Raw genomic sequence first — 27,685 nt, forward strand, 5'->3', positions numbered from 1 at the left:
TGACTAGAATTGGCTTTTCTGGGGGTGTTAATGTAAGCCTGGATTCACAGGCTGAGCAGTGGGACTCAGGCAGGGGGTTCTATCCACACTGCTGGTCTGGGGGTATTGAATCGTGGATTGGCTGGACAGGAGGGGAGTGATTGGGGCACAGAACAGGGACAGCAAAGATGGTCAGACTTGTGGGTCACTTTAGATTTATTTTTTTTTAAATAGAGTTTTTCAGTCATGAAAAGCTGTTGCTGGATAATCCTGTGCAGGCATGTGGATGTTGGCTGGGAAATGTGGACAGGAAATGTGGAGCCACTATTTCTCTCAGTTCAGCCACAGCCACCCCCCACCCCCATCAAAGTACTTGCTCCACAATTTAAGGTTAAACAACGACATTCCTGCATAGTTTTTACCTATGCAGAGGTTTTATGTCAATGATTTCAGGAAGTGACTAAACAAACTGAGGAAAAGCCAGTGACAATTAAAGACAATAGTCTGCTTGCAAAGTCTGCTGCATGAGGGATCCCAGCCATGGATTGCCTCAGACTGCAGCCTGTGTCTGGGGAAAGCCCACTCCATCTGACTGGCTTCTCTGGCTTTCCCTGGAATATTCCCTGCTGGGCTCTGTCTGTGTCAGAGTGCTGGGGGAGATGGATTCATGGAGCTGTCCCAGAGTGAGGGTTTGTTTGCTGGACAAATGTGGAGGGAGGTGATGGATCGTGCCCAAGGAGCTCAGAGCCAGGAGATAGTAGAAGCTCCAGAGCAGAGTCCACTCTTGCTGTCCCCCTCTGCTCTGCTCTCTCTGTCACTCCTGCAGGACCAGGAGCTGGTGCTTGTCTGGAGCCAGCTGAAGAGCTGCATTTTGCTGGAGGCTTTTAGGAATTGTCAAAGGGGCAAAGCAGCTTTTGTTTGTTCTTGTTCCTCTCCTAGAAGTGTCATCTTGCATTACTGCATCACTGTATTAAAAGCTAAACATGAAAAGTCTGAGGAATGGATCCCTGTGACTTCTGTGAAGAATGCCATGGGTAGGAGTAATTTGCTTTCGTTAGCAAACACAGCAGGCTCTGGCTGGAAGGCTCTTGCTGTCAGAAAGCCGATTTATTTCTGCCCGTGAGTCAGTGCAGATGGCTGTTCCCGCGGCTCTGAGGAACGGGGCTGATGGAGCCCAGCTGGGTGGCACTGCCTGGTTCAGCCGATCCACCTGGGCTGGGGAGCTGCCAGAGCATGCCCTGTGCTCAGGAGGAGCAGAGTGCTGCACTGCAGGATGCTCTGCAGGACTGTCCCCGTGCAACTGGACACGCCAGAGGGGGTTGGGACTCTGCTTTTCAACTTTTGCTAGAGAGCAGAAATTCATTTCCCTGCAATTGATTAGTCCTCGTTTTCACTTGCATCTCCTGCAATGTACAGCTGAATTCAGCTGATTTTATCCTGCTCTTTGGTTGTTATATTCAGTCACTGAGGCTGCAGCTTTGTTGCAAACAATTCACTTTTTTTCAAAATGCCAGTACTCAAGTGGGAAAAAAGACTTTCTTTTGGTGCCACAAGGCATCTCAGTAGGCAACAAAAAAAAAAAAAAAAACAAAAAAAAACCCCACATATAGAAACTAATCTTGCTTTACTTAACTTGAAATGTGTTTTCTGTCTCCTGGTTAGCTGAGCTGCATCCCAGGGGATCATTCATTTTTTGTTTCCTTTGCACACTGCTTTGCAAAGGAGTTGAGAAAGCAATGGCTGAGACGGAGTAGGTAATTAGGAAGTCTTTGGAGCAGCACTTGACAAACCCTGCAGACCACAGCCAGATTCCTCTGGGGCTGTACCTGGCTCATCCCGGGCTGTATGAACCACAGACCCTGCCAAGTAGCACTGCACAGGCTTCCCCTGCCAGCCAAAGGAATTGCTTATTAATAGCTGAAGGATAATGAGGGCTTTTATTGGTTTTTCCAGGTGGTGTGTGCTCTGCAGGAGGGAAGCTGGCAGCTCTCCTTTATTACATGTGCTGCATTTCCTTCCTCTGTGGTTCTGTGGCTGTGTCACTGCCCGTGCCTGGGCCAGCGCCGCTGTCAGGGGACAGAGCACTCCTGCCTTTGGGCCCGCTGGGCTCCTCTTCCAAAGGCTCTGGCACAGGTTTCTGTCAAAGGCTGTTGAGAAATCCGTGTACAAACCACAACCTTTTTGCCTGTGTCTTTCTCTGCTGGAGCAATCAAAGATTCTGGCTAGAGAGGCAGTTTCTGTTTTGTTTTATTCTGCGTGTTGCTGACTAAATGTCCCTGTTCGAATCCTACCAACCCCTCTGTGCTCTCTGCTCTCACTGACACTTTTTCTGCTGCAGCCCCTTTGACACAGAGAGCCTGTTTCTGTCACCTGGAAGCACTGCCAAGTTTTCTGTGGGTAGCAGGAAGAGCTCTTTGTACAACTGGACCCCCCCAAACACCCCCAGCTTCAGAGAGAGGTATTACCTGGTGAGTACATGGGGGAGAGCAAAAGGCAAAGCACAGACCTGGGCTTGGCTTTTGGGTTGGATCAGGCTGTTCAGGAGCACACTCAGAAATGTGAAAACAGCACTCTGGCACCTTTGCAGTTTATTTTGGGGCTTCGTTAAATTTTTCTTTTAACCCCTTTTCTTTTGAGTTGTATTTTAGATTTTGTAAAACATTTTTAAAAAACCATCAACAAAACTCTGCTCAGCAGCTGGGATGGCAGGGCTGTGGGTGTCTGCTGCACTAGTCTGTGGTGGGAATCCAGCTGGGAGCCAGGGAAGCAGAGTCCCCTCTCCCAGGTGGGACCCTGGGCTTTCCAGCTGTCTCCAGGCTCACCTGGGGATCTCTTTGCAGTCTGTTTTGCAGCAGAGGCAGAGCCCAGGGGAAGGAGGGGAGGAAGCCCAGCCTCCCAGCATCCTGAGCTACCTGGCTGCCTGTGATTTCGACGTCCCTGGGAGGAACAAGCCCCACAACCCCGCGGAGACGAGCGAGGGAGACTCGTTCAGCTCTGAGGATCAGAAAGGGGCAGAATCCAGAAGTACAACCCCAGCCCTGGACCACAGGATGTTGCCTCTGGTGATTATTCAAGAGACTGGAGCAGAAGAGCTGCAGCATCCCCTCCCAGACCACAGCACTCTGGACATCCTGAAGAAGACCCCATGTGGGGATGGATTCCCAAGGAGCCCCTCCAGTTTCCCCCCCCGTCACAAGGGCAGGAGAGACTCCTTCGGCCAGGCCCGGGGTCGCCGCCTGGCAGAGCAGGAAAACATCAGCCAGAAAAGCTGGAACGCTGCAAACGACCTCAGACCAGACGGGCGTGCAAAGTCAATAGACAGGACTCTGCAGGAAGTGCTAAATTTGCTGAAATCGCGGGATGAGGGGCGAGCCCAGCTGGAGAAGTTGGAGTGCCAGGTTTCGAGTCTGAGGGATAAGCTGAAGGTACGGCGGGGTTTCCCTCTGGCAGGCGGTGTGGCTCTGCCTTAGTCCCGGGTCAGCTCCGTGCCCTGCGCTGGGTTCGGGTCGCTCCGCGGCCGTGGCTCGGCCCCAGCGGGGGATTTTGGCCACCAGAGGTCGGGCGGGACTCGCGGAGCGGCCCCGGGGCTCCGGAGCCGGCGGAGCAAAGGCAGCAGAGCCCGGGCTGTGTCTGGGTCTCGGTGCCTGGGCTGGCTTCGAACCTTTCGGTGGTGTTCGAGCTCGCTGCAGCTCGAGGTGGCCGCAGCAGCTCCGTGCAGCTCCCCCTGCTCCTGCCCGGCTGCCGGGGGCTGGGCACGCTCCTTCCCTTGGGGAAAGGTCCTGGAGCAGAGCAGCCAGGGGCTGGACTGCAGGGCTGGGAGCAGGAACGGATCCAGGCTGGAGTAAGAGCTGATGATAGCAAAACTGCCCTGGCCTCCTGCTCCTGTGGAACCCCCGGAAAAACAGCATTTAAAACCCAAAGCAAGTAGCCTCAGAGCAGCCTTTCCAAGGGGGACAAAGGTAGTGGCTCCATGAAATTCAGGATTGATATGAAGCTTTTGGGTGCTGTGCTGGGAGGTAACTGCTGCTCAGTTTGAGCTCAGAAACAGGGAACGAGTGAGAACTGTTAGTGACAGAGGATGCAGAGAATATCAACTCTCACCAGCCTTAGCAGCCATGGAGAGAAAGGATAAAGAATCCACAGAGATTAAAATATTGAAACATGTTTTGAATTTAACTAGCAATGTCATTTTGGGGTCAGAGAGCTGCACCAAGAGCAGACTTCCCTGATGTGTTAAAAATGAAATCAGAAAAGCAAAGTGATTTATTATTAGGAATGATTTCAAAACCAACAAAGAACCACTGCAAAACGGCTGGCAAACTACAAATAACAATATTTCTGCTTCCATTTCATCAACAGCTGAAGACACTTCACAAACATTCCTCTATGGAGAGTTTGATGGTGGAGACAGTGCTGGAGAGTTTTGATTTCCTGAACGCTGACTGCAGTGCTGATGAGCTGTCCTTGTTTGGGAGCATAAGGACAGGCAGCGTCAGGTATGGGCTGCAGCACCTCGTGGGACAGGCAAAGGGGTCCCACAACAGCCTCACTGGGCTGGGAACCAGCTGTGGTGTCAAATCCAGCACAGAAATGCCTGCCCATGTTTCTAGAGAGGGTTATAAATGCAGCTAAAGAAAATGCTGGTTTCTGTTCAATGCCACCTGGTTTCTTTTGCAGCTCCTGTTGAGACTGTCCATTTCAATTCTGTTTAGTGATGAGACTTGTGACTCTCTTTTCCCCTCATCTCACCAGCACATACAATGACAACGTGCTCCAGTCCCTGAGCTGTGACACGAGGCCAGAAGCACGGGATGTAACTACTGGGGATGACAACCTAGACGTGCTGCTGATAACACACCTGAGGCTGTGCAAAGGTCTCCTGCAGGTACAGAGCAGCCTGGGGGTTTCCAGGGCACTGCCTGCCATTGCTGATTCTGATTACAGGAGAACTTGATATGTTTTCTTTGTTTGATAACAGCAGGGAGACTCAGAATGGAAATTGGGTGCATTAATGCAGTGAACACGTGTGTCCAAACAGAACGTGTCATACAAAACTCTGCTGCCTCTTCTCAGCCTCTGGGTTTTGCTGAAGCTCTAAGCAATAGCTCTGTGCCCAAAGCAGGCTGCAAACACACAGGCTTGGCTTGGCTTGGGCCATTTTAATGAATGAAAAGCTGCTACAACAGGGAGCAGCTGTCTGGTGGGCAAGGGGCCTCCTGAGAGCAGCTGGGGGCTTCTCACTGTCTTAAAAGTTGGACAAATCCTCATTTATCTGGAGCTTGATCCTGCCCTTGTTTCAGCTCCTGAGTTATGTCTGTTGCATTTCAGAAACTGAGGACACCAAACATAGCCCAGGTGGTCCAGGAGAGCATTTTGGAAGAAGTGTCAGAGCAGACGCGAGTCCTGGGGGATGTCCTGGATCTGTCTGTTGAGAAAAGTGAGTCCCTGCCTTACCCCAGGGCATGCAGAGGTGGGACAGCTGCCCTCCTCACGGGCCTGCTCGAGGCTCCCCAGACCCAGGGCTTTCATTCTAAATTCCTTGCAAACACTGACATCATTAAACCAACTCATCATAAAACCAGGGCTCGTTCTTTGGTTCATTTTTTCTTCTACATAGAAGAAAAAAAAATTGGAGAAGTTGGTCTTAGAGAAGGAGTAGCTGAACTGGTACATCTTAAACATGGATGTTGTAGATGGTGGAGTTTGCAGTCAAAGAGCAGCCGAGCAGCCTTAATAAAATCCTCTTCTATATCTGTGCTTTTCCTTGGTAAGCAAACAGCCCAAATTCTGTGCCCCCTTGCCAGAACAGTTTGGTGGGCACAGAATTTTATCTCAGGTCTTCCCACTACTAAATTCTTCCATTGGCAGTTGGATGTGACAAAATGATAAAGCACAATGAGAGGCTTGGAAGGCTTTTGTTCTCCTCCTGGTAAATACAGCAGCAAGAATGCAAATTTTAGTTGGAAGCATTTGCTGCCAGATTTTATCCTGGAGGATGTGAGAATAAACTGTTCCCTGGAGCAAGGCTGTGTGACAGGGGAAGTGTGGGAGTCTGAAAGGCAGGAGCTCAGTGTCTGGAGATAAAACTGGGGGATGGAGGGTCCAAATGAGGAACCACAGGGTTCCTGAAGAGCTGCACGTGCTCTTGTGAGGAGTCTGAGAGAGCCCCGAGGTCAGAGCTCTGCCCTGGGCAAGGAACAGAGGCAGGATCCCAAAACCCCTTGGCAGTGGCACCTCCTTGGCTGACAGAAGGGCGGCCACTTACACTTCCAGAATGTTCTTCTGGCACTGACTCAGAGATACAGGGAACAGTAAGAGGCAGAAGAGCTGCTGATGGCAGTTGAGGAGCTCAGTGCTTGAGGGTGTGAACATTTGGGCGACAAATGTCCCGTTTTTAACAAAACCATCTCTACTGCAAATACAAGTTAGTGCTGCCCCATGTCCAGATGGGCCATCTGCTGCCTAATTTCTCATGTAAAATCCCAAATCTGCTAGAGCTCGCTGACTTTTTAAAATATTGGGTTTCAGTTATTCAGAAGACTAAAAAGAAGAAGCAGTATCTGAAAATCTGGAGTGATCTTGCAGAGCCTGGCAGCAGCATCTTGGTGACCTCAGCAGAAAGGTTCCGTCATGCTCTGAAATACACAATGATGCTCAAAGTGAAGGAGAAGTACCCCAGCCACCTGGAGACAGGTACCAGTGAGCACCAGGCCGTGCTGCCTTCATTTCAGTGCAGTGCTGAAAATTGTCCTTGTGCATTTAAAAACCCCAAACCCAAACCTCTCGCTTGCTTTCAGCAGCTTCCACGTAACCAGCCTGTGTTCTGTGCTTGTCCTTCTCCCTGCAGTGCTGCAGAGGCTGCTGGAGCAGATCCTCACCTGTGATGGGCTGCTCCCCTCCTCCCATTTCCAAACGGAAGCAGTTACTCTGTTCCAGTTCTATCGTTACCTGGAGAGACACCACATTGGCAGCCTGGAGAAACACCTGGCAAAACTCGCTAAAGAAGGTAAAGGCAGTGCTTGGCTCCTCCTGCGGGGCTGCTGCCCTCCAGGTTCCTGCTCAAGATACAGCTCCAGAGCAGGAAACAGCCCAGCCCTTGCACTGACAACTTGTTTCCATTTTTATTCCCCTTATGACCATGTAGTTTTAATCAGAACAGGAAAAGCATGCTTGACTCCCGTATCTGAGCATGTGCAAACAAACCCCGTGTGAAGGATGGGCTTATCTTAAGTGCCCTGAAAATAGGTTCTGGGATATTCCAAAGCTAAAGCAGACACGGAGTCAGGAGCAGCCTCCAGCTGGATCCAAGGACTGAGCGCAGTCTGTGGCTTGGGTTCACTGCTGTAGCTGGACAGAAAAGAACAATAAAATTGCAGAGGTTACTGACCTGCATTCTGTAGCCTGAGGTAGCCAGTGCCTCAGTGGAGTCTTGTCCAACATGTGAAAGTACTCCAAAACTTTCTCTGTATTAGGAAAGAATTATTTAAAAATAGTCCTGCTATTGGCTGCATCTTCGGGCTTGTGCTGATGCAGGACTCGTGGAGGGGCTGCGAGCTTGAGCACTGCTCTGCTGTCCCGGCCGGGGACAGGGGCAGCGGCAGGGGAGGAGGCAGGCTGCGCTCGGGCTGTCCTGCCCCGCTCGGGCAGGGAGAGGGCACCGGGCTGGCGGGGCTCGTGGCCCTCGCCGAGGCGCTTCCTCCGGTGAGCGAGCCCGGTCCTTCCCCGGCAGTGATGCTGATCGAGGAGCTGCAGTGCCCCGGCAGGCTGAAGACGCTGAAGAGGCTGAAGGGGAAGAGGCTGAGCCGGCTGCAGCCGCTGCCGCGGACGCTGCGGCTGCTCGGGCTGCTGCAGCTGGACGAGAACCACCGCGTGGGCAAAGCGGCCACGGCCTGCCTGGCCCGGGCCGGCGGCAGCGGCAGCCTCCGGGCCCGGGTGAGAGCGGGGACAGCGGGGAATGCGGGGACAGCGGGGAAACTGGGGAATGCGGGGGGACAGCGGGGAATGCGGGGACAGCGGGGAAACTGGGGAATGCGGGGGGACAGCGGGGAATGCGGGGACAGCGGGGAAACTGGGGAATGCGGGGGGACAGCGGGGGGACAGCGGGGAAACTGGGGAATGCGGGGGGACAGCGGGGAATGCGAGGGGACACCGGGGGGACAGCGGGGAATGCGAGGGGAGACCGGGGAATGCGGGGGGGATAGCGGGGGGACACTGGGGAATGCAGGGACACCGGAGAAACTGGGGAATGCGGGGGGACAGCGGGGAATGCGGGGGGACAGCAGGGAAATCGGGGAATGCGGGGGGACAGCGGGGAATGCGGGGGGACAGCAGGGAAATCGGGGAATGCGGGGGGACAGCGGGGAATGCAGGAACACCGGGGAAACTGGGGAATGCGGGGGGACAGCGGGGAATGCGGAGGGACAGCAGGGAAACTGGGGAATGCGGGGACAGAGCGGAGCTCGGGGAGCGGGAGGACAGCGAGGACTTTGGGGACAGCGGGGAGCATCCCCCGGGACGGCGCCACTTTCCTCGCCGCGTTCCAGCCGGGAGCGAGCCCCAGAGGCAGCGGCGCTCCGGCGCTCTCCACCTTGGTTCACGCCACGGGGTGACCCCGCTCCTGTCGCTTGGATCGGGTTTGGTTGCTTGACGACGCTTCCGACTTCGTTTTTTTGTTCCGCTCTGTTTCGGCCCAGGCTGTCCTGTTTTACAGCGATGTTTTATCGGGCTGTGACGCGAGGCTGCAGCAGGCTGCGTGTCTGGCTCTGAAGAACCTCAGGGTGAGCGCTGGGCTCCGCTGCTCTGCCCCAAGGCCGGGCTCAAAGCGTGTCGGGCTGGGTTTAGCGGGGAGGGGTTACCGCAACCGGGAACTGCCCAACTTTGGCTGCCACGGTTCCAAACTGTTAATGCCATTATTGCCAGGGCAGCAGGAGAGGGAGCTGAGGGCAGCTGGGAGTGTCTGATCTGCCAGGCACAGCACCAGGGATGTGGGATCTCCTGTGATGCTCAGTGGTGAAGGACTGGTCTGGCTGGGGACATCCAGCACGAGGATAAACCAGCAACATTTCTGTATCAGTCAGTTCTAAACATTTAACTGTAGAAAACTGGAGTTAAATCAGGGGATATTTTTGACAATAGCTGATTAAAGTCAGAAAACAAAAGTCATATTTGCATTGCTGTTACAACAGCACAGATTTAAACTTTCCCAAGAGCTCTAAGCTGCTGGAATGGGTTTGCACACAAATAGTGAACCAATGTCTGCAGACAGGTACTCACACAATAGCAAATCAGGGTCAATTTGCAAAGATTAACCCTTTCAGTCCTTCAGAAGGTCCTTGTTGGGTGGTACTGATTTAATGGTCCCACAACTGTGACCTGTACCCTGGAACTTTTACACTTTCTGATGCCCTAAAACAGGAGAGAAGGCAACAGAGGTGAGATCATATCAGGAAATGTAACTGTAACCCAGTATGTTGGGGGAGAGAAAGGTCCTGGTGGAATTTGGGTGTCAGAGGAGATGGGAGTTTGTTTCTGTGTTTGCTTTGTAGAAAATGTCCACCAAACTGCTGAAAAGCTGCTTAGGCAAATTCTTCTTTTTTCCAACAGGCTGTGGAGAGCATTGAGCAGGTTGCCCACCTGTGCCAGTCTGAAACAGAGGAAGTCAGGAATGCAGCCAGGGAAACCACACTGTCCTTTGGTAAGGCTTCTGTACAGCTTTAAAATGGACTGAAAGAGGGATGTGAAATAGTGTAGGGCCAGGAGGGCCTCAAGTTCAGCCTGAACACATCCAGGACAACGGAAATATTTAATGAACAGCTGTTTCATACCATGAAGATAAACTTTACATCACACATAACAGCCAAGGGCCCCTGATCAAGCTTATAGAACCAGTCTAAGGGGATCCTGAAGGATTAAGTGCTTTAGGAACCACTGAACCTTTTGAAAAGGTTGCAGATAAGGACTGACAGTTTTATGCTGGTTCATTACTTGTTACTTCACTGGAATCCAAGTGACAAGTGATTGACAGTGGAGGGGACCTGATAAAATGTCAGTGCTCCCCACCTCCTACTGCCCAGCATTTGTGCTTTTCCTGGGGGCTCAACAGCTGGAATGCTGCCAGAGCATGGCCAGGTCATGCAGGAGACAACCACTTCCCTGTTCTGTTCTTCCAGACCCCACTTTGAGCCAGGTTTAGTTCTGAGCATCTCCAGCCTTGCCCCACAGAACACTCAGGCTCACATGAGACAGGCTTTTCTAGTGATGCTCCACACTGTTACACATGGAAATCATTGCAGGAGGCCTGATTTTCCACGGTGGCTTCCAGCAGGTTCTGGAAAACTGTTCCCTGAGGGATGTGTTTGTCACTCTTGAGTCCTTCCTCCCGAGCAAGGCTGTGACAGGAGTGTCCCCAGAGGGCCACGTTGCTCAGGGTGCTCTGCCTGTCCCTCAGCAGGGGCTGTTCTCTCTCTCCACAGGGGAACGGGGCCGACAGGCCTTTGAGAAGATGGACAGGATCTGCTGTGAGCTGAGAGAAACAGCTCAGGAGGCCGAGATTGAAATCACAGTGTTTTAGTAGTGGAATGTGAGGAGCTGGATCCCGTTGTCCTCACAGCCACACGGGTACCTGAGGGTTTGGTTTTGTCTGGCTTCCTTCTGTTCTGTCCTGTCCCTGCTATCTCCTGCCCCAGGTTTAGTTCCAAAGGGGACAGTTTGTCATCTCCATGACGCAGCCTGGAATGCATTTTCTCAGTCTCTCAGCACATGATGAAATACCAAGTGCTGGACAAATGAAAACTGGGATCTCTCAGAATGTGGATCCAGGTCTTAACTGGAGTTCAAATCTCCATCTTGCTGGAATTAGCTGCCCCTGCTCCAACTCTGTCCAATATGATCTATTTTCCCAGGAAGTGATTTATTAATTTGGCATTCTCCAAGGAGAGAAATGCTCACTCTCCCAGACCAGCTGCCCTGTCAGTAGAACAAATCCAGCACCACTGCTTGGTGGTTTCCTTTGCTTGGGCAATTCAGCTGCAGAAGGAAAACCTGGTACTCCCTAAGTCACTTTGTGATTGTTGCAGCTCAGGCCAGGGCCAGCAGGGCCTGACAGGCTCTGTAAGAGCTGTGTGCTCAGCTGCAGGGGATTTGCCATGTGCAGGTCTGACTGAGGGAGGGACAGGTTTGTTTTTTTAAAATTCTGAATTTAGTCATAGACCAAGACTTCTCCTCCTCATCCAGCCCTGGCTGGGCTCATCCCCCAGCCCTGGCTGGCAGGGGATGGGGAGCAGCCTGGCTTCAGGTGCAATACTTGAAAGGGGGTTGGGATTGTGTGTACATATTTATATATATATATATACACATAAAACTTTTCTATTTGGTATTTATTTGTTGGATTTCATACTGTTTTCTAAAGTTCTAATAAACCATTTGAGACAAGTTCCTGGGAGTGTTTCCTACTGCTGTGCTTGCAGCCCTGGGGACAGGTAAGAGACACTAAACCCCCTGATCTGCCCTGTCCTGTTCCACTTTGGTGAACTTTCTCCTCCAGTTGTAGGTTTCCTTAAAAATATAAACCCAAGGTAAGTACTGGGATTCAAACACCAGGATGTGCAGCTGCAAACAGGGTCAGCATCAGCTCCTGCCCCATCTCAGCTCCTGCAGAAAACCACCAGGGTGCTTGAGTTCCTGCACTTCTTACCCTTAAAATTTAGCTGTTCAACGTGAAAGATCAGAAGAGGGAAATGGAGGTGGCAGGGAGAGATGGGGATCCTCTACTCTTTTCACTGGAGCTCTGCCTCCAGGAAGTTCTTACAGCTACATTTAAATCCCTTTACTCTACAAACCTGCCCCCTGCCAGCCCTCATGTGCACGTGGGTCAAGCAGGAGCCCATGGATCCAGCCCAGAAGCAGTGACACATTCAAGTGAGTTCTTTAAAAAAAGAGTTTTATTGTTACAACTAAAATGAGAACTGAAAACTTGTATGGGAGATTGAAAAACTGTACAGTTGTACTCTAACCTGGGAGGCCCAGCAGCGGCTTACACAAAAGACAAGATACCTGAAACTGTATTATACCAAAACATTCAGCTTTTTTGTTGAGTTTTTACATATTTTTTTACAAAAGTTTATTCTATGGCAATCTGTAAAAAAGAAAGACCTGATGAGTAAATATTTGCTTAAGGCAGATAGCAGAGCAGCTCACTAACTTTCTAACGAGTCTAACATGGATGTTTGTCCATTTCCAAGAACAGGTTACCCAACACCCCACTGTGCTACGGTATATACACCCCCCAACTACCACAGACAGTACAGGACAGCAAACAAAATGGGCAGAGCTCAGCACTCCCAGCCCTGCCCACACCTCCCTGGGCTCTGGGCACAGTCACTGTGTCCCAGACAGGGTCACAGCTGGGCCTGAACACAGGAAAGAAACGGGCACCAAGAGGATGCTCAAAGCTCTTCTGTCATCTGCAGGAACTTTGTCTGGGTAGAATCATTTGCAACTGACTAACTCCGTATCCTTTCTTTTCCTGCCATACCTAGGATTTAAAATATTCCCTCTTGGGAAGGTGGCCAGAGGTGGGTTTGGTTTGTTTCTTTCCCCAGGTGTCCCAGGGCCAGGGGAGGTGTGGAAGGGCTGCCTGAGCTCTCTGGAATGTCTGTACTACACTCACTCAGCTGAAAGGAACATGCTACCACCGGGCACACGGAGCACACGGGATCCCACGGGAAGTCATGCCAAGGATTAGGCGAGTACACGGGCTCTGATAAACACCAATCGGTCCAGTGCTGAACAGAGAGACCCAGCAACACCCTCTGAACCACAGCCACAAGGATCAGGTCATGCAAATATCATTTGGGCACATCAGGAAGCAGGAATATAAGTTCTGTCACCTTTCAAGCACGTGGTGTTTCATCGGGACACCGCAGACTTCACATGCACTTTAATACAAAGGGGTACAAATGGTGCCTCAGGGCAGGGTCCTGCCCACGCTGCAGAGAACAGTGGGGACAAAGCAATCACAGAATGTATCTTAAATACACAGATGAGCCATTATATATTACCATTTTTCTATACTCATTTTTTTCCTGTTTCCAATAATATAACTAAATATTGACTGATTACAACATTCCTCCTTTCAAGTACTGGTCTGACCAACAGTCTCACAGGTAAAGGATTGATTCCCAGTACTACCTGAGGATTTATTATTGTACTCTTGAAAAGCCCTTGATGCAAGCTTAACAAAACACAGAATAGAAGTAACTCCCACCCCCACCCACCCCTTCACCTACTCACCCACTGAAGGAAGAGCTACACCTACAGCCAGCTTGGCAAAAATAAATACGGAGTGGAGGGGCTCCTCCACAGCGAGGGCTGCACTGAGGGTGGCTAAGTGCTATAAATCTAGAAAGACTTTAGAAATAAAACAAATCAGTAACACTGCTGCAGATCAGCTGTCATGGGGCAGTTCCATCACTACAGCTCCCAGGAGTGACTTTGCTCCTGTCCTCTGCACCACGACACAAGCAAAGAAATCTCTGCTATTACTGCTGAAACTGTTAATCATTTGGTATCACCCCGAGGAACAGCGCTGGCTGCTTGGTGCAGTGCTGCCTTCCAGTGCCAGTCCTCCCCACACCCCCCACCCCTCCTTAGCAGCACTTCAGCCCCCGAGCCCTGGCTGCTGTGGGACCCCGCGGGGCCGAGCCGCGGCTGCCGGAGCCGGGACTGGGATCTGTGCTTCCAGCAAAGCAGGACACGCCAGCGCTGCCCTCCTCAGCCCCGGGGCTGCCCCGAGCCCAGCACGGCTCCTGCTGGCCTGCTCCTGGCCAAGGGAGCTGCCCCAGCAGGGACTGCCCCGGCTCTCCCAGCGCTTCCCTGCTCGGGGCCGCGCTGGGCCCGGGGGAGCAGTGCAGAGTGAAACTGCATTTTACATTCCAAATGCTGAGGTTTAAGGACTGGTCCTTCCACGGGCCACGGGCACGGCCCCACTGCTGGTGGACATGGTTTGGTTGAATTTCCCTTTCCTGTTTCTCTCCCTCCCCTCGACCTCTCCCAGCCCAGAATATAAAAGTAAAAACAGCTTTAGAAAGGATGGTGCAATGTAAAGAGGCATATGTGCAAGTAGAGTGCAACAAAAGTCAATGAGGAGATACACTTAGTAAAGGAAAAAAAAAAAAAAGAAAAAAATCAAAGAGCTGGACGTGTTGGGATACCCTGAGCAAATGCAGAAGCCTGGTTCTATCAACACAAGTAAAACAATCAGCTCTTTAAGAACAGTTATGCCAAGATTAAATATATCAATACCACAGGCACTGCCCACAACTCAGTCTTTAAAGATGAAGCAAATTTAAAAAAAGACAAAAAACCAACCAAAAACCAACCACAAACACACCTCCCCTTCCAAAAGTTTACATTCTTCAGGTATGTGGGTTTCTTTTTCTTTTTTTGGGAACTTGTCAATGTAAGTCATGTATTTGGTTACAACACTTGGAGAGTACAAGCAAGTTTCACTTGTGCCTAGTTTTTCTGAAACAAAAGAAAATGAACTGGCTTTTTAAAAAAGGCTAAAAACAACAATGTGTTGTAATTCTATTATTTAGTTTAAAAAAAAAACAAAAAAAACAAAAAAGGAAAACAGACTATTTGGCATTTTCTCTGCTTACTCCTGAATATTTCAAGGCCCTGAGATTACAATATTATGTTCTTGGGACCACAGGGCTGGATAAAACCCTAGTGCATCAATTCTCTCATGAAGCCCTACCCAAAGTTCTGGCCTTTCCCCCTAAATCTACCTGCTGTGAGCCAAGGCTGCCCTGCCTCGAGGGGCTCCGAGGAGCTGAGCGCGAGCCGGGAGCGGCGCTCCCGCGGCAGCTCCGGCCCAGGGTCAATGGAAACACACCCTGTAGCAGAGATAAGCTCCTGCCGTGAGGAAGGTGAACATGCAGATATTCACTAGGAAGGGCTTCCAAGTCGCCACCACGTTCTCATCCTCCTCCTCCGAGCTCTCCTTCACGGACTCCTCCTTGCGGGGCGAGAGCCGCGGGTTCTCCCCAACAGTTCTCCTCCGGGCTTCAGTGTCGTGACTAGTGCTGAGGGCAGAGGGAGGGACATTCAGGGAATGAATATTCCATGCTGGACTGGCCATGGAGAGAGAAGCCATGCTCCAAGGGCAGGGAACACCACAGAGCTGGAAAGCTCTTGGAGCTGCAGCAGCCACCAAAGCACAGCCTGTCTCCACTTAGGACACATCTGGCTGCTCAACAGAGGTTTAGGAAGAGCTTGGGAGGATTCTGTGCCCTTTAAAGAATGAGCTTTAACCACCACCTGCTTTCACTGCTCATCACAAATCTGCACCAAGACAGGCAGTGAACGAACCCAGCTCACACCCACAGCTGGGTCAGGGGAACACCAAAGTTCTAAACTCAGGCACCTGCCCAGAAAGCCAGAAAGGGATGGATGTGGCTGCTCGTTCAGCCCTGACTCCCAAAGAGCATCTCAAGGTGGAACTGAGCATCTCCTCCCCTCTGTCACTCGCTGCCCGTGGCTCTGTCTGCAGGGGCAGGCAGTGAGGCTTTACCTGTCTGTGCCGGGGGCCGCAGCTGAGCGGGCCCTGCCGTCCGGAGCCGCCTCCTCCACGCCTCTGACCGAGCACCTGAGCTGCTCCTCCCCTGCCTGGGGCCTGGGCAGGACCTCGGGGTGCTCGTGCATCCTCCCGTTGTGCATCTCTGAGGTTCTCTTCGGGGGCCTGGGAGGTGGGGGGGTGTGTTCAGGGGGTGGCTCCAGGTCTTCGTTGGAGAGCTCTTTCCACTGCTCCTTCAGGGAAGGACAAACCCTGTTAAGCTTTTCTCTTTTAAGCTGCTCCAACTTTAAACTTTACCATGGCAGAATCTTTATACTCTACCTTTTAATTAACTCTTACAGTGGCTCTTCATTTGCATTGAAAAAAAAGACAGAAAAACCAGACACAAGAATTCCAAGCCCAAGCTGCATCCACTACACAAAACATACTGGCCATGTAAGCGAGAAATTCCAATCTGCTTCTAAAAACTTTAAGCACAAAATAAAATCTATTTTGCTAGAGTTCCGCTTACCATAAAAAACCCTGATGAATTTAATCATGACACTTAAACTTCAGGCATATTAGAAAACTTGTACTGTCTGAAATGCCAGGGGAGGCTGATGCAGCAGCTCCACCCCAGTCACTGTGCAGGAAAGCACAGGAGGCACCTGCTACATAACAGGTATTTTGGAAATAAATAAAATACAGCACTTTAGGTCGTGACAGATTGTAAAGCACTGTACCCAAAAACCCCATCATATAAACATGTACTGAAGCTGAAGCAAGCACCAAATTTGAAGCTTCCTTCCATCCTGTTCCTCCCACCCACTTGCTGCAGTTCTCTGGAGCTGCCAGGAGCACTCACTTGCACTGAAGCATCTCCCATGATGAATTTTGCCCCTTCAATAACAGCTAAGTAGGAGAACCGGAGCTGGTCTGCAGTCTGGATGAGCCCCATCCTGTACTTCCTCATTTCCAGGAGAACCTGCTTGACGTCCACGGAAGAAGGATCTTTCCGTTTGTCCATCTGCGGATAAAAATGAGAAACGTTTTCTGCTCTGATGAGGTTCACTGCAGTGACTCATTTTGTGGTAGGGCCTTCATACCACCCTCCACACTACAGCATGAACAATCTCACACACAACTGGCATCAGCAGCTCGTTACTGGGTCTCCACAAACACCGAGGGCCTCAAATATGCTGCTTTCCCTGAAGGCAAAGCCTGTCTTCATGAATCACTCTGAAAGCTGGAGACTTCCCATCCCCAGACTCAAAATGGTCACTTAGGAACGAGACCAGCCTTGGAATACACTCCTGGAACAGCGGAGTACACCAAGGGCAGACACAGGGAGCCCTCCCCAGCGCTGCCCCAGCTCCTGAGAGCAGGTGGCCCTGCAGCAGAGGCCCTTACCAGCAGCAGACACGTGTCCACCAGGCAGAAGGTGCCCGACCTCCCGATGCCGGCGCTGCAGTGCACCACGACCGGGCCGTGCCCGGGGCTCAGCGAGCCCGACTCCCGCACCTTGAACAGGAAATTCAGGAACGACGCCGGCGACTCCGGGACCCCGAAGTCGGGCCAGGTGGTGTAGTGAAAGTGCAGAATCTCCCGAGTTTCCTGGGTCTGCAGAAACAGGGTTTGGGAACTCTTTAGCTTGGGTACACCAGGCAGAGGGACTGGGAATAGCTGACTAAATTGTGAGGACAAAGTTTCACCAGTCTGAGGGAGCTTTTAGAGCTGCACAGCCAAGAAACTAATTACAAGTAATGGTTCCTCGTTGTGAAGGTCTCCACTGGGAGTAAAGGGAATTGGGTGAGTAAATTTACTTCTAGTTCAGTTATTTCAGTACAGTTCAAAAGCTTGTGTCACTCTGGGTATGGCTGAGACATGAAACTGCCTGGAGGGTCCCCCATAAATACCCAGGAGTTTCATTTCCACAACATCTCATGCAGGATTATCAAATCCAGGGCAATTCATGACAACCAATTTCAAGCCCTTGTTGGTGAGGAGATGAATTTCACCCCAAGGAGAACAGGACTGGATGAGATCTGGTACTCACGGCCAGGTTTTCCAATTCCAGCTGTCGTACTGTGTAGTAGGATTTGATATCTTCAGATATCAATGTTAGTTTCAAGTTTGTATCTTCAAAAAACATTTCTTTCTCTTCCTTCCGTGGCCAGTACTGTGCACACTTTACCTAAAACCAAGCAGGAGACACATAAATGTCATTACCCACTTCTGACTGAACTGCAATTTTCTTATTAAGGTCTCCCAGAGAGATGAGCTCTGCAGAGACTGCTGCATGCCAGGGACCTTAATGAGCCAACCAAATAGGAAAGCAGCACATTTTCAAGTGTGCAGGAAAAACCTGGAATTAAAATACTCATCAGCAGCAAGAAGAGGAAAGTCTGCTCCCAAGCTTCTGACGTTGGAATGTGGGGATCCTGTGCCTGGGAGAATTGGCCTCCTCCTGCTCCTCTCCCTGGGCTCGGGATCAGCCCCTGACCCTCCCCTCTCCGAGGCTCTGCACATGGCTCAGGCCTCTTCTGTTAAAGGGCAAACCACGTGGCCAAAGCAAAAGTGGAAGAACAATGCTAAACCAACAGCAGGCTCAAGACTAAGATGATTTTGGACAGCATTTTAATAAACAGAAAACCCCTTCAGCATTTTCTTCATACGTAGACTAACAGTGGTTCTGCTCCAACTAATTCTAGTTTATTTTGAAAATACATCCTCTTGTTTATCAGGGTGTAGAATGCAGTTATAATTCTCTGTACTTTTTATCTGGATTTGTAAAAGTTATAGCAATTGCCTTTGTGTCTAATTTCTCCACAAATGTGTCTGCAAACAATATTTTGTTGTGCTCCACTCTAAGTCTCCCACTGCTGTTTGCTGAGGAGTGTAAGCACTGCCCTAAGGGATCACAGTAATTTGTTTTGTTCAAAACTAGAGAGGGAGCAGGAATGGTTGGAAAGGAAGAAACTATTGAAAAATTTGGTTACTGCATCTCTTTTGAAGATTAAATTTCACTTGTAGCACATAACCCAGCAAAACACTGAAAAATCCACACTGCAGTTTATTGAAACACAGCTCACTGCCCAAGAATTTTCCTGATTATTGGGAATGTTTTCCTGATGATGCAAAAGCACCCAGTTATCACTGGTGGTACCCGATACACTCACCAAGTCTTTATACATGGTTATACTTTATTGATGGAAACCTGGAGCCCCAGAGCTTCTCCCTCTACTGCAAAGCCACTTCACACTGCAGAGCCCTGAGAGGTGCAATCTGTGCACACTGAGAACAACTCCAGACCCCCTGGTTAGCAGCAGAGACTTCCATTTGTGTGGAGCTATGGTGTGTTTATCTTTTTTTTCATCCAAATTCATGAGAAATTAGGCCCTACTATTACAAACTGAGTGATTTTCTGACTGCAGTGAGATCAGTTCACCAAGTATTCAATTCCAGGTACAATTTCTTAGACAAAGCTACTTGCAGTCATCCCATCCCATTCTTTGGGTTGGTTTTACTTGGGTTTTTTATTACAGAAAACCATAAATGTGATGAACACATAGCTAGAACTGGGTGAGTACTTACGGATCCCTTTTCCATCACTCTGTTCAACATGACAACACCACGGCTTTTCTGTTCCCAAACCATCTCCCAAAAGTGGCCACAAGTATTTGGCAAAGGTCCCTGCAGAGACAGAATCCCCAGAAATAAGCATTATTTTCTGTAAATGTCAGTGCATTCTTCCCCAGCAACAGTCCCTGCACAAGGCAATAGATTTAAACAAGTAACAAGCAACTTCTCATTTAAAACTGTAAAAAAATGCAGTGAGACAGCTTTAAGTTCCATGCTATGAATTTACCCATGAAAGCAGGTTAATCTTTCCCCCCCATACATAAGAGGAAGAGAGACACAATCTCATTTGTGAGAACAGAATTGGGAGTGAAAAATGCTGCACTTTCTCAGGAAAGATATACAAAGGTCATGGGGAAATAAACCCCACTGACTAAAAGCAAAAATAACATCTGTGTCAAACTGCTCTGCAATCCCTCATCCTTATTCATGATACTTCAAAATTACTTACTGAAACATCCAAACGAATGAAAGGATGCAAAATCAGTCACAAATTATATGGTTTTCCAGAATCTTCACAGATTTGCTTTGGGACTGATTGAAATAGTGACTTCTTTTAAAGGCTATCTATTCCCAAAGTAGATTTCCTTATAATTTCCTACTTCTGCTATGTTCCTTTGCTATTTTCTACTCTGAAGTTTGGGTTTGATCCACTCCTGTGCTCACACAGAAGAGCAGGTCCTCAGGAAGAATGACAGGATTTAAATAAAGCCATCCAATGCCATTAAATGTGGATCAGGACTGTAACCAGTATCAGTCAGCTGCACATTTGACTATTCCCCACAGAGTTCACCCCTGTGATCAACCCCCTGTCCTGAGTAAGGGCAGTAAGGGCTGTGTTCAAAGAACCATTTTTACACTGCACACTGCTCTGCCCATTTCTTCCTGAGAAGATTTATCTCTATTCTTTAGAAACAGGAAGGAAGAGCTGTCACTTGAAAATATTAATCCCAGTCTACCTTTATCTAAAGTGTGGGAGGAAGGGGTAAAAAAAGAGCCAAGATTAGAGATCAGGACAGTCTCTGGGGAACTGAACATTTAGCACAAACAAGAAGCCTGGCACGGTTGCTGGCTCTCAGAATAAGACAACAGGGCATGTGGGTACTTTTAAATTTGCTATACAGATAGGTGTGGAATCAGCAGGTTCAGGGAAAAGCAGCGACTTTTATACACACACAGATGTTTGTATGCACTTAAGTAGCTTTACAATAAAGAAAACAAACAGAAAATCCATGAAAAACAACTCCAGCCACCATAAGATTTTAATTATCCACTGCCAGCAATTACCTGGGTAAGGATGTAGCTCCTTTGGGCCTCTTCCATTTTTATCAAACTAGCATTGATATAGTCATTGTCACCTTGGTTCAGCTTAATTCGACTGTGATCAACTGCAGCACAATTAGAAAGCAGAGGTTAATGAACATGGACACAGCACAGTCCAGGCACGTCCTCATCAGGTGAGCTGAACAGCTCAGCAGAGCTGAGCACAGCCCACACTTCACCTCCCAAGAACACCCTGCAAGAGTGAGGCCTTGGCATCTGAAATAATCCCCACTGCAATCTGCAAACCAGATCACACTGACCTATCCATACAGTTATCAAGTTGCTGGTTTTAATTAAATCCAATTACACGATTGCTTATCTTTTCAGCTTAAACATGCAAATACAGCTTGTTCAAGGTTGTTAAAGGTTTGTCTAAACATATATTGGGCAAACAGGATAGAGACCTTTTATTCTTATAGGTATTTAGCTACTGTTCCCAACCTGACCACCCTTTCATGTACAAAAAAAAAGGATCAAAATTAAAGAAATACAGCAAATGTAAATTATTTGCTCTTTTGTTAGTCACTTGCTCAACTTGGGACTAAAGAAACCAAACCACCAACTGAAAAAACTCAATACACACAGGGGTTCCCACATTTTGCAAGAAAGCAAACAGACTGGGAACAGGATTATCTAAAGGCAAGAAGGAATTTGTTACTCACATCCTCAAATATTAGAACTGCTTAGCAAAGCAAACTATGTGCAGCATTACTGTTCTGGTTAACTGCCCCAAAGGCTTCAGGAGCTTTTAAGCACCAAGCCAGAAGCTCCGTGCCACAGAGCAGCACTCTGGGCTGGGACAGCAGCTGGACACCCGTCCTGGGTCAGGGCCTGAGCTCAGGGGTGCTGCACCCTGAGGGGACACGTGGCCCAGCACTGGCACTGTCCTGTGCAGGGAAGGCTGCTCAGAGACCTCCTGGGAGCTCCCTGCACTGTCAGACACATCACATATTATTTCTGACCAGCCCCACGGAGCATCACTCGTGCCCGTGTGACTGCAGCCCAAGGCCCTGGATGCCAGGTGTGGGCAGGTGGCAGTGGGACTGTCCCAGTGCCTGTCCCTGCGATGACAGCAGGAGAGCCAGGCTGCAGCAGCTCAGTGAGCTGTGCTTGCACAGCACCCCTGCTCAGAGGTGCATTTCCCCCAGCACAGGACTTCAAAAACCCAGCTGTGGCCTGGGAGCATCCCCTGTGCTCCTTCTGTGCTGCAAGGAGCTGAGCTTTATCTCTGGCAGAGTTCTGTGCCACACTGCTCCCAGCTCCCAGGAGGGGCACGCTGCCACCTGTGCTGCCTGGCAGGAGGCTCTGCTGGGTGAGAGCTGCACAGAAACCCCCCCTGCAACTTTAGAAATGCTGCTGCAGCCACCATTCTTCTCTAGCAGAAGAACTCAAAGGTAAAGCAAGTTTCTCTCTTCCGATTTCTGCCCACAAATACAGACCCTACTGTGTGCTGCTCCTGTATAACCCTGTGGATATAAAAGCATCCTGTGACACCAGTCTGACAAATAAATAAATATAATCAAAAGGAGTTGTCTTGGGTGCTTATCCAGCTAACAGAATCTTGTCCTTACAAAGAACATTTAGCTGTGAGAAGTCATTAGAGGTCAACAGTCTTACAAACAATGGAAAAGAAAGTGTACTTACAGGGGCTGACATCTCTGTACCTATTTCTATTTTTGTTTCTGGGATGTTTGGCCACTTTACATGGAAAATCACTGGCTTCATGCCTGATGTCCTGAAACAAAAAAAACCCACCCTGTTATGTATGAATCCATCTAATTTCATACCACTAGCTATTTTAAGACAAATACCCATTTGACTTCACATCTTCATGTGAGGAAATTCTGGACAGAAAGCACTTCAGGCCTCATATTAAGGATCGAGTTTAAATGTCTCAGAACACAACACTAACATTATTTATTAAAATATTATTAGTTTGCATAATAAAGTAGCACAACATTCACCAGACATGATGCCTTTCAGCTCCTGAAGGAGCAGGGTCTCTGCCCCAAAGCACTTTCACATAAACTGCTTTAAGCCCTTGTTTGCAGCATCAGTGAAAATATCAACCCTGCTTGTGAGTCAGCAGCAGTGAAAACATTCATAGTGGCAGAAAAGAACTCTCCTGGCCCCCCACCATCACACACACACAGAGGTGATTTGTGTAAGACCACTTTCACCATTATCCTGAGCTATCAGCACGATGTCAGAGCTGCAATGGCAGAAGTCAGCTGTACTCAGTTCACCTGCTCAGCTAAAACAGATGCAGCACCTCCAACAGATCACCAGGGTCCTCTCAGGCTTTTTTCAGATGCATGTAACAGCTCAGCTATCTGAGACAATTTCAGAAGTTCAAATAAAAACAATTCTGCTGTCCTTAGACATTAGCTCCAATTTGCTGAAACAGAATTTCACATTGTAAATAAATCCTGTGCAAGCACAGTTCTGCATATAAAGAATTGTGTACAATGCTAAAGATTTTTTCAAGTGAGCCATCTACTGCAGCACATTACCCAATTATCTCTTGTGCTGCATTATTCAGGTATGTACCAATTTACCTTGAATGCTACATGTCAGGAGAAGAGTTCTGATTTACATAAACCTGCCCAAAATTAGCACAGTATTCCAAAACTGAAATAAGGGCTGACATCAGCTGCCAGCTTTTTATAACTGAACACATGGCTGCCAGTATTTCTGCTTATGAAGAATGCAGTCTGGAGAATATGATCTGGACTGCCACAGTCTAATATCTCACACATGAGGCAGCTAAAATGGGTGTTTTCAGAAATTTGTCTCTGACACTAGGCTGGTGACTTTGTACTTTACAGGGATTTATTCTTCCGCACTGACTGTACAGGATTAACAAGAGAAAAAACCAAGGAACTAGGAAAAATGGTTTTCTAGGTCACTAACCACATTTCCCAAATGTGTGTTGAAAATCCCTAACACCCAATACCAACACAACTCCCCCCCCCTCAGGATTCATATTATAAAAGCATCAAAACGCAAACCAAACCAAGATCCTTAAGGAATTTTTCTGTAAATACTGGGCTTTTTTAGCAGCAGCACTAATACACAGTTTCATTTCACACCATTAACAGACTTGATAAAAAACCTGTCCCCTCTTTTAAAAGTAAATGGATCAAGTGCTTCTTTACAAAATGGAATTATATGAAGGAACTCTAATACAAAAAGATTACACTGAAGCATCCACATGTATGTGCACACACAAACTACTGCCAGTCCCCAGGAGTTCCACAGATTCCAATACCAACATCAAGTATTTCAGGAACTGAAAGTGGCAATTTATTATGCAGGGAATAGAGAGCTGGCTATTGCCTCAGCAGCAAATATCAGATCTTTTTCAAGATGCCACACTGCCTAAAGGTACTTGGAGAATAATGGAGTTCCAGAGATACTGAGCTCCCACAGGCCCAGAGAAAATGGAGAGAAGTCACTCGTGTGCCTTCAGCAGACTATTTAAAAGCAGCAGTGTATTTCTGGAGCATGTTTCAAGAAACAGGAAAAACCACGGGGTGGGGGTGGGATGGTAACAAAAGAGGGATGGAGGCATGGCAACAGGCAAGGCAGCAGCCAGCACCCACTGCTGAGCGTGAGGAACACGGGAAAACAGAAAGTCCTGGGGAGCAGGCACGCCTGCACATCAGACAGGGCGTGTTCTCCTCAGCAACGTGGAAGGAAAGTGGTTTGGAGTTTTGGTTGGGGTTTTTTTTTTTGGATACAGAAGTTGCTAGAACATCTAAAGTGACCAAAGAAAATTTATCACCCAAGGTCACTTCCAGGATATGAAGTTGACTTTAGTGGAAATGCAATTGCCTTCAACAGAGAACGAGGCTGGAGAGAAACAACCCAGTGCCCACAGGAGCTACCCACAGGAGCTGTGTGGCCACTGCTGGTCCTGGTCACTGCTGGAGTCACATCATTACTGACAGCACTCAACTGCTGCTAGGGGAGGTCCAGAACATGCTCAGAACAGTACCACAAGGTCCCCACGCTGGAGAAGTCACTCATTCACAGCATGGAATTATTGTGCTCTGAGGAACTTGAAGGCAGCGATGTCACGAGAGCTGAAGGTAGTGGATGAAGGCAGGGATTCATGAGGTTACAAAACACCTCCCTGAGTCACACCCAGTCACACTGCAGAGATCCTGCCCGTCAAAAAGGAAGCTCGACATTTCATTTAAAAGGTCGTGCAATATAAAACTTTAAAGAGGAAGGGCTAGGACTGAAGTCAGTTTTCCAAAGTCAAATGCTTTGGGTTTGGAGCATGAGTCACTTCATGCCACTCATCTCCTGGTTTTAAGCCCTGTCCCCCAAATACTTCAGGGCTGGAAAGAGGAAGTCTGCTGAAGCCCTGCTCTTCAAACGGGAAGTTCCTGTAGCTCTGAGCACAACAGCACATTGGGCTTCACCTTCCCCATCCTGTTCAGATGCCAGCAGGAGATTCAGAAAGAGAAGATGCACCCCAAAATCTTCAGGTAAATATTATGTAAGACCATAGGAAGAGGTGGCCATGCCATTGGCCATCCAAGCACCCTGTGTAGATTTGTGTATCAGTATTTAGAACAGAAACCAAAGGTGCAGTCTCAACGTCTTCAGCTTCACCAGACAGACTCCCAGGAAGCCTTGCAGCAGGGCTCAATCTGATCACACTATTTAATTGCACCATAAACCCTGGAGCAGATCACACTCAGAGATAACAATTTACTGTCATTTTAGCAGTCCTGCTCCTACGGGAAGCAGCAAATGCCAAGATCTTATCAGGTGCTACAGAATTGCTCCTAGTCCATCTACTGAGGCACTCACATTAAGGACAGCACTTCACAAAAATTATATATAAAGACATATAAAAAAGTAATCTTAGCTTAAAAAACAGGTTTCCTCTTAAAGCTGCCACTGGAAAAAATGATGACACGTGATACTGCTGGAAAAGGTGGAAAAGTAAAAAGTTACAATAAAGTCAAGTGGAAGGTGCTCTTTCCCCAAGATGTCACTCAGGCTGGTTTCAGAATGGAAATACCCCTACAATCCAATGAGGTTGCAAAGACTTGTAGAGAAGAGCACAAGAAAACCAGCAAGTACCAAGAGATCCACAACAAACACCCACTTTACACAAATGGGAAAAGGTCTCCAGATGCAGCATGGGAGAGAGCAACCTGAGGCCCTGAACTCACTTCCCAACAAAGAACTTCATGAAGATATAAAGCACACAACTGCTCACGTAACCCACTTTGACAAGGAAGATTTGATTTCATATCCTCTATTAAGCTTTACATCAGGGCATTTCGGCAAGAACAAGAAATGAGGATGTAACTTGTAGGTAAGAGGAAGGTCATCAACAGATCAGATAAATGAACAGACACCTGCATCACACAACATAAATCTTAACAAGCAGCTGCAGAGTTTTAGCCAGCTAAGTGAAAGAAATGTGGATTTTAATACCCTTTAAATACATTTTATCTGCTCTCCTAGTTTGGCTTCTAACTAAGATATGGTAGTATTGATTTCCTTACTAACCAGTTGCCTGCTATGTGAAGCTTCTTCCTGAGGTTGAGCAGCACAGAGAGGAAAGGACAGGCTTGTTTAAAGTTCAACACCACTATTACACGAGGTTGAAATAAATAAATAAGTAAGAAATCACACACTTGCAACACAGTTTCCTAGAAAGCCCCCTGCTAATTCAGCACTGCCGGGCACTGAGCCGCGGCCTCAGAGGGTTTGTGACACCAGGCAGCTGCTGGGAGCACGGAAATAACCCGCCAGGAGAATGCAAACCGGGCATGACTGCCATGTTAAATCATATCAACACGTGGCACAGTGGGCTCCTTTTCCCCAGGGCCGGATTTATCACAGCTAGCAGGTACTGCAGGTTGTCCCTCCCCACTCTCCAGCCTCACTGGAGAGGCTGCTGGCAGCAAACCCCGCAGTCCTGTACTGCACCCACTTGATCAGGGAGATCACCACACACCTTAAGTGCTCACTTTAACACCTGCACCCAAACGGCTCCCAGGGCTTGGCTGTACTTCCAGAAGGGAGACAGCCACAGACCTGTGCCACTTCCAAACTTTACCAGCGCATTTATTTTGCATGTTCCCAGAAGGAAGGCTCTGCTGCCCATAAAGCACAGCAACACTGCACAGTTCAGCTGCTCGGATTCTCGGATTGCCTCAGTGTCATCTGCAATGGGCAAAAAGTGATTTTTCAGTTCTCGTTCTTATGAATGTTGCAACACAGACGGGGAAATCAAAGAGCTAAACTCTAGTATCAGGTTAAAGAATTGCATGAGACTTCTCAAATTTCAGTAAGTTCAAAATATAGTTTGTCCTTGAAATTTATGACCCATAACAGAAGAAGTTCAGAGCTGCTGGCAGGAACATTCTACTTCTGCTGTTTTGTAGCCATCTACTCACTGCCAAAACAGGAAACAACTGAATGGAGCATCAGCGTAAGAAAACAAGTCAAGTTCCCTTCTTCTTCTTCACATCCATCTCTGTTTTTCCTCCCAGATACTCAATCTGCTCCAGAAGTGCATCTTGGACATTATTGGAAGGATAGAGACGTTTGAGAATGCAAAACGGCTTTTTCTCCACAGCTGCTGTGCAAAAGCAAAGCCTTGCTATCTGTATCATCAAATGAAGTCAGTGCCAGGAAATAAACCACACTCTCATTAAAGTGTCAAGAGGTTCTAACTCAGCTGCTCTTCTTCTTCTGTAAGAGAAATAACCACCACGATGAGATCCACATCTTGATTTGCCCAAACATTAGGGGTCTCTACACAAAGAGCTCTGGTTTAACCTCATCTCAAACAGACTGGTGTATCCCACAGACCAGATATCCACAAAACTCCTAAAGGAGTTTAGTCTGCCTAGCAAATCCAGACCTTAATTTGTTTGCAGTATGGGTTTTGTGTGAATTTAAAAATGTATCATTGCTGGCCCGTAGGGTATTCCAGGCTTCACAGACTGACAACTGTGGTTATAAACAGTCCTGCTTTCCTAGATACCTAATATTTTCATTCTGACATCTCACAAGCCATCTAAGAGCATTATAGCTTTTACAGAGCTACCACCACCAACAAAACCCAAGGCTTTGGAGGCTTCAGAGGACAAAAAAAAAACATGAACCCTGCAAATGTTAGAATGTGAGGGATGAGGAACACTTCTCACA

At 48.5% G+C, this 27,685-nt stretch overlaps 2 protein-coding genes across 10 annotated transcripts in view; one reads left to right on the top strand and one right to left on the bottom strand.

Moving 5' to 3' along the window:
- RIPOR3 (RIPOR family member 3) overlaps nucleotides 1–11,409 on the top strand; it is a 41,998-nt gene extending 30,589 nt beyond the window's left edge. For 7 of the 8 annotated variants that reach the window (XM_053993199.1, XM_053993195.1, XM_053993196.1 and 4 more), the window contains 11 exons: nucleotides 2,318–2,447; nucleotides 2,820–3,404; nucleotides 4,339–4,475; nucleotides 4,732–4,864; nucleotides 5,308–5,416; nucleotides 6,508–6,672; nucleotides 6,827–6,985; nucleotides 7,709–7,911; nucleotides 8,673–8,756; nucleotides 9,583–9,673; nucleotides 10,452–11,409. In XM_053993199.1, coding sequence (XP_053849174.1) covers nucleotides 2,318–2,447; nucleotides 2,820–3,404; nucleotides 4,339–4,475; nucleotides 4,732–4,864; nucleotides 5,308–5,416; nucleotides 6,508–6,672; nucleotides 6,827–6,985; nucleotides 7,709–7,911; nucleotides 8,673–8,756; nucleotides 9,583–9,673; nucleotides 10,452–10,549 — 1,894 coding nt within the window. In that variant the 3' untranslated portion in view covers nucleotides 10,550–11,409. Of the gene's footprint in view, nucleotides 1–2,317; nucleotides 2,448–2,819; nucleotides 3,405–4,338; nucleotides 4,476–4,731; nucleotides 4,865–5,307; nucleotides 5,417–6,507; nucleotides 6,673–6,826; nucleotides 6,986–7,512; nucleotides 7,600–7,708; nucleotides 7,912–8,672; nucleotides 8,757–9,582; nucleotides 9,674–10,451 lie in introns of those variants that run through there. The other variant, XM_053993202.1, reaches the window with a different exon arrangement.
- A 491-nt stretch (nucleotides 11,410–11,900) lies between these two features.
- PTPN1 (protein tyrosine phosphatase non-receptor type 1) overlaps nucleotides 11,901–27,685 on the bottom strand; it is a 31,655-nt gene continuing 15,870 nt past the window's right edge. For both annotated transcript variants that reach the window (XM_053993209.1, XM_053993210.1), the window contains exons 2-9: nucleotides 22,142–22,232; nucleotides 20,462–20,562; nucleotides 19,130–19,228; nucleotides 17,592–17,729; nucleotides 16,946–17,155; nucleotides 16,401–16,562; nucleotides 15,554–15,789; nucleotides 11,901–15,065 (exon numbers count right to left, since the gene is read on the bottom strand). In XM_053993209.1, the coding sequence (XP_053849184.1) occupies nucleotides 14,861–15,065; nucleotides 15,554–15,789; nucleotides 16,401–16,562; nucleotides 16,946–17,155; nucleotides 17,592–17,729; nucleotides 19,130–19,228; nucleotides 20,462–20,562; nucleotides 22,142–22,232 (1,242 nt within the window). In that variant the 3' untranslated portion in view covers nucleotides 11,901–14,860. The remainder of the gene's footprint in view (nucleotides 15,066–15,553; nucleotides 15,790–16,400; nucleotides 16,563–16,945; nucleotides 17,156–17,591; nucleotides 17,730–19,129; nucleotides 19,229–20,461; nucleotides 20,563–22,141; nucleotides 22,233–27,685) is intronic.

The sequence above is a fragment of the Vidua macroura genome, chromosome 17 (genome assembly GCF_024509145.1).
Source record: "Vidua macroura isolate BioBank_ID:100142 chromosome 17, ASM2450914v1, whole genome shotgun sequence".
NCBI classification, from domain to species: domain Eukaryota; kingdom Metazoa; phylum Chordata; class Aves; order Passeriformes; family Viduidae; genus Vidua; species Vidua macroura.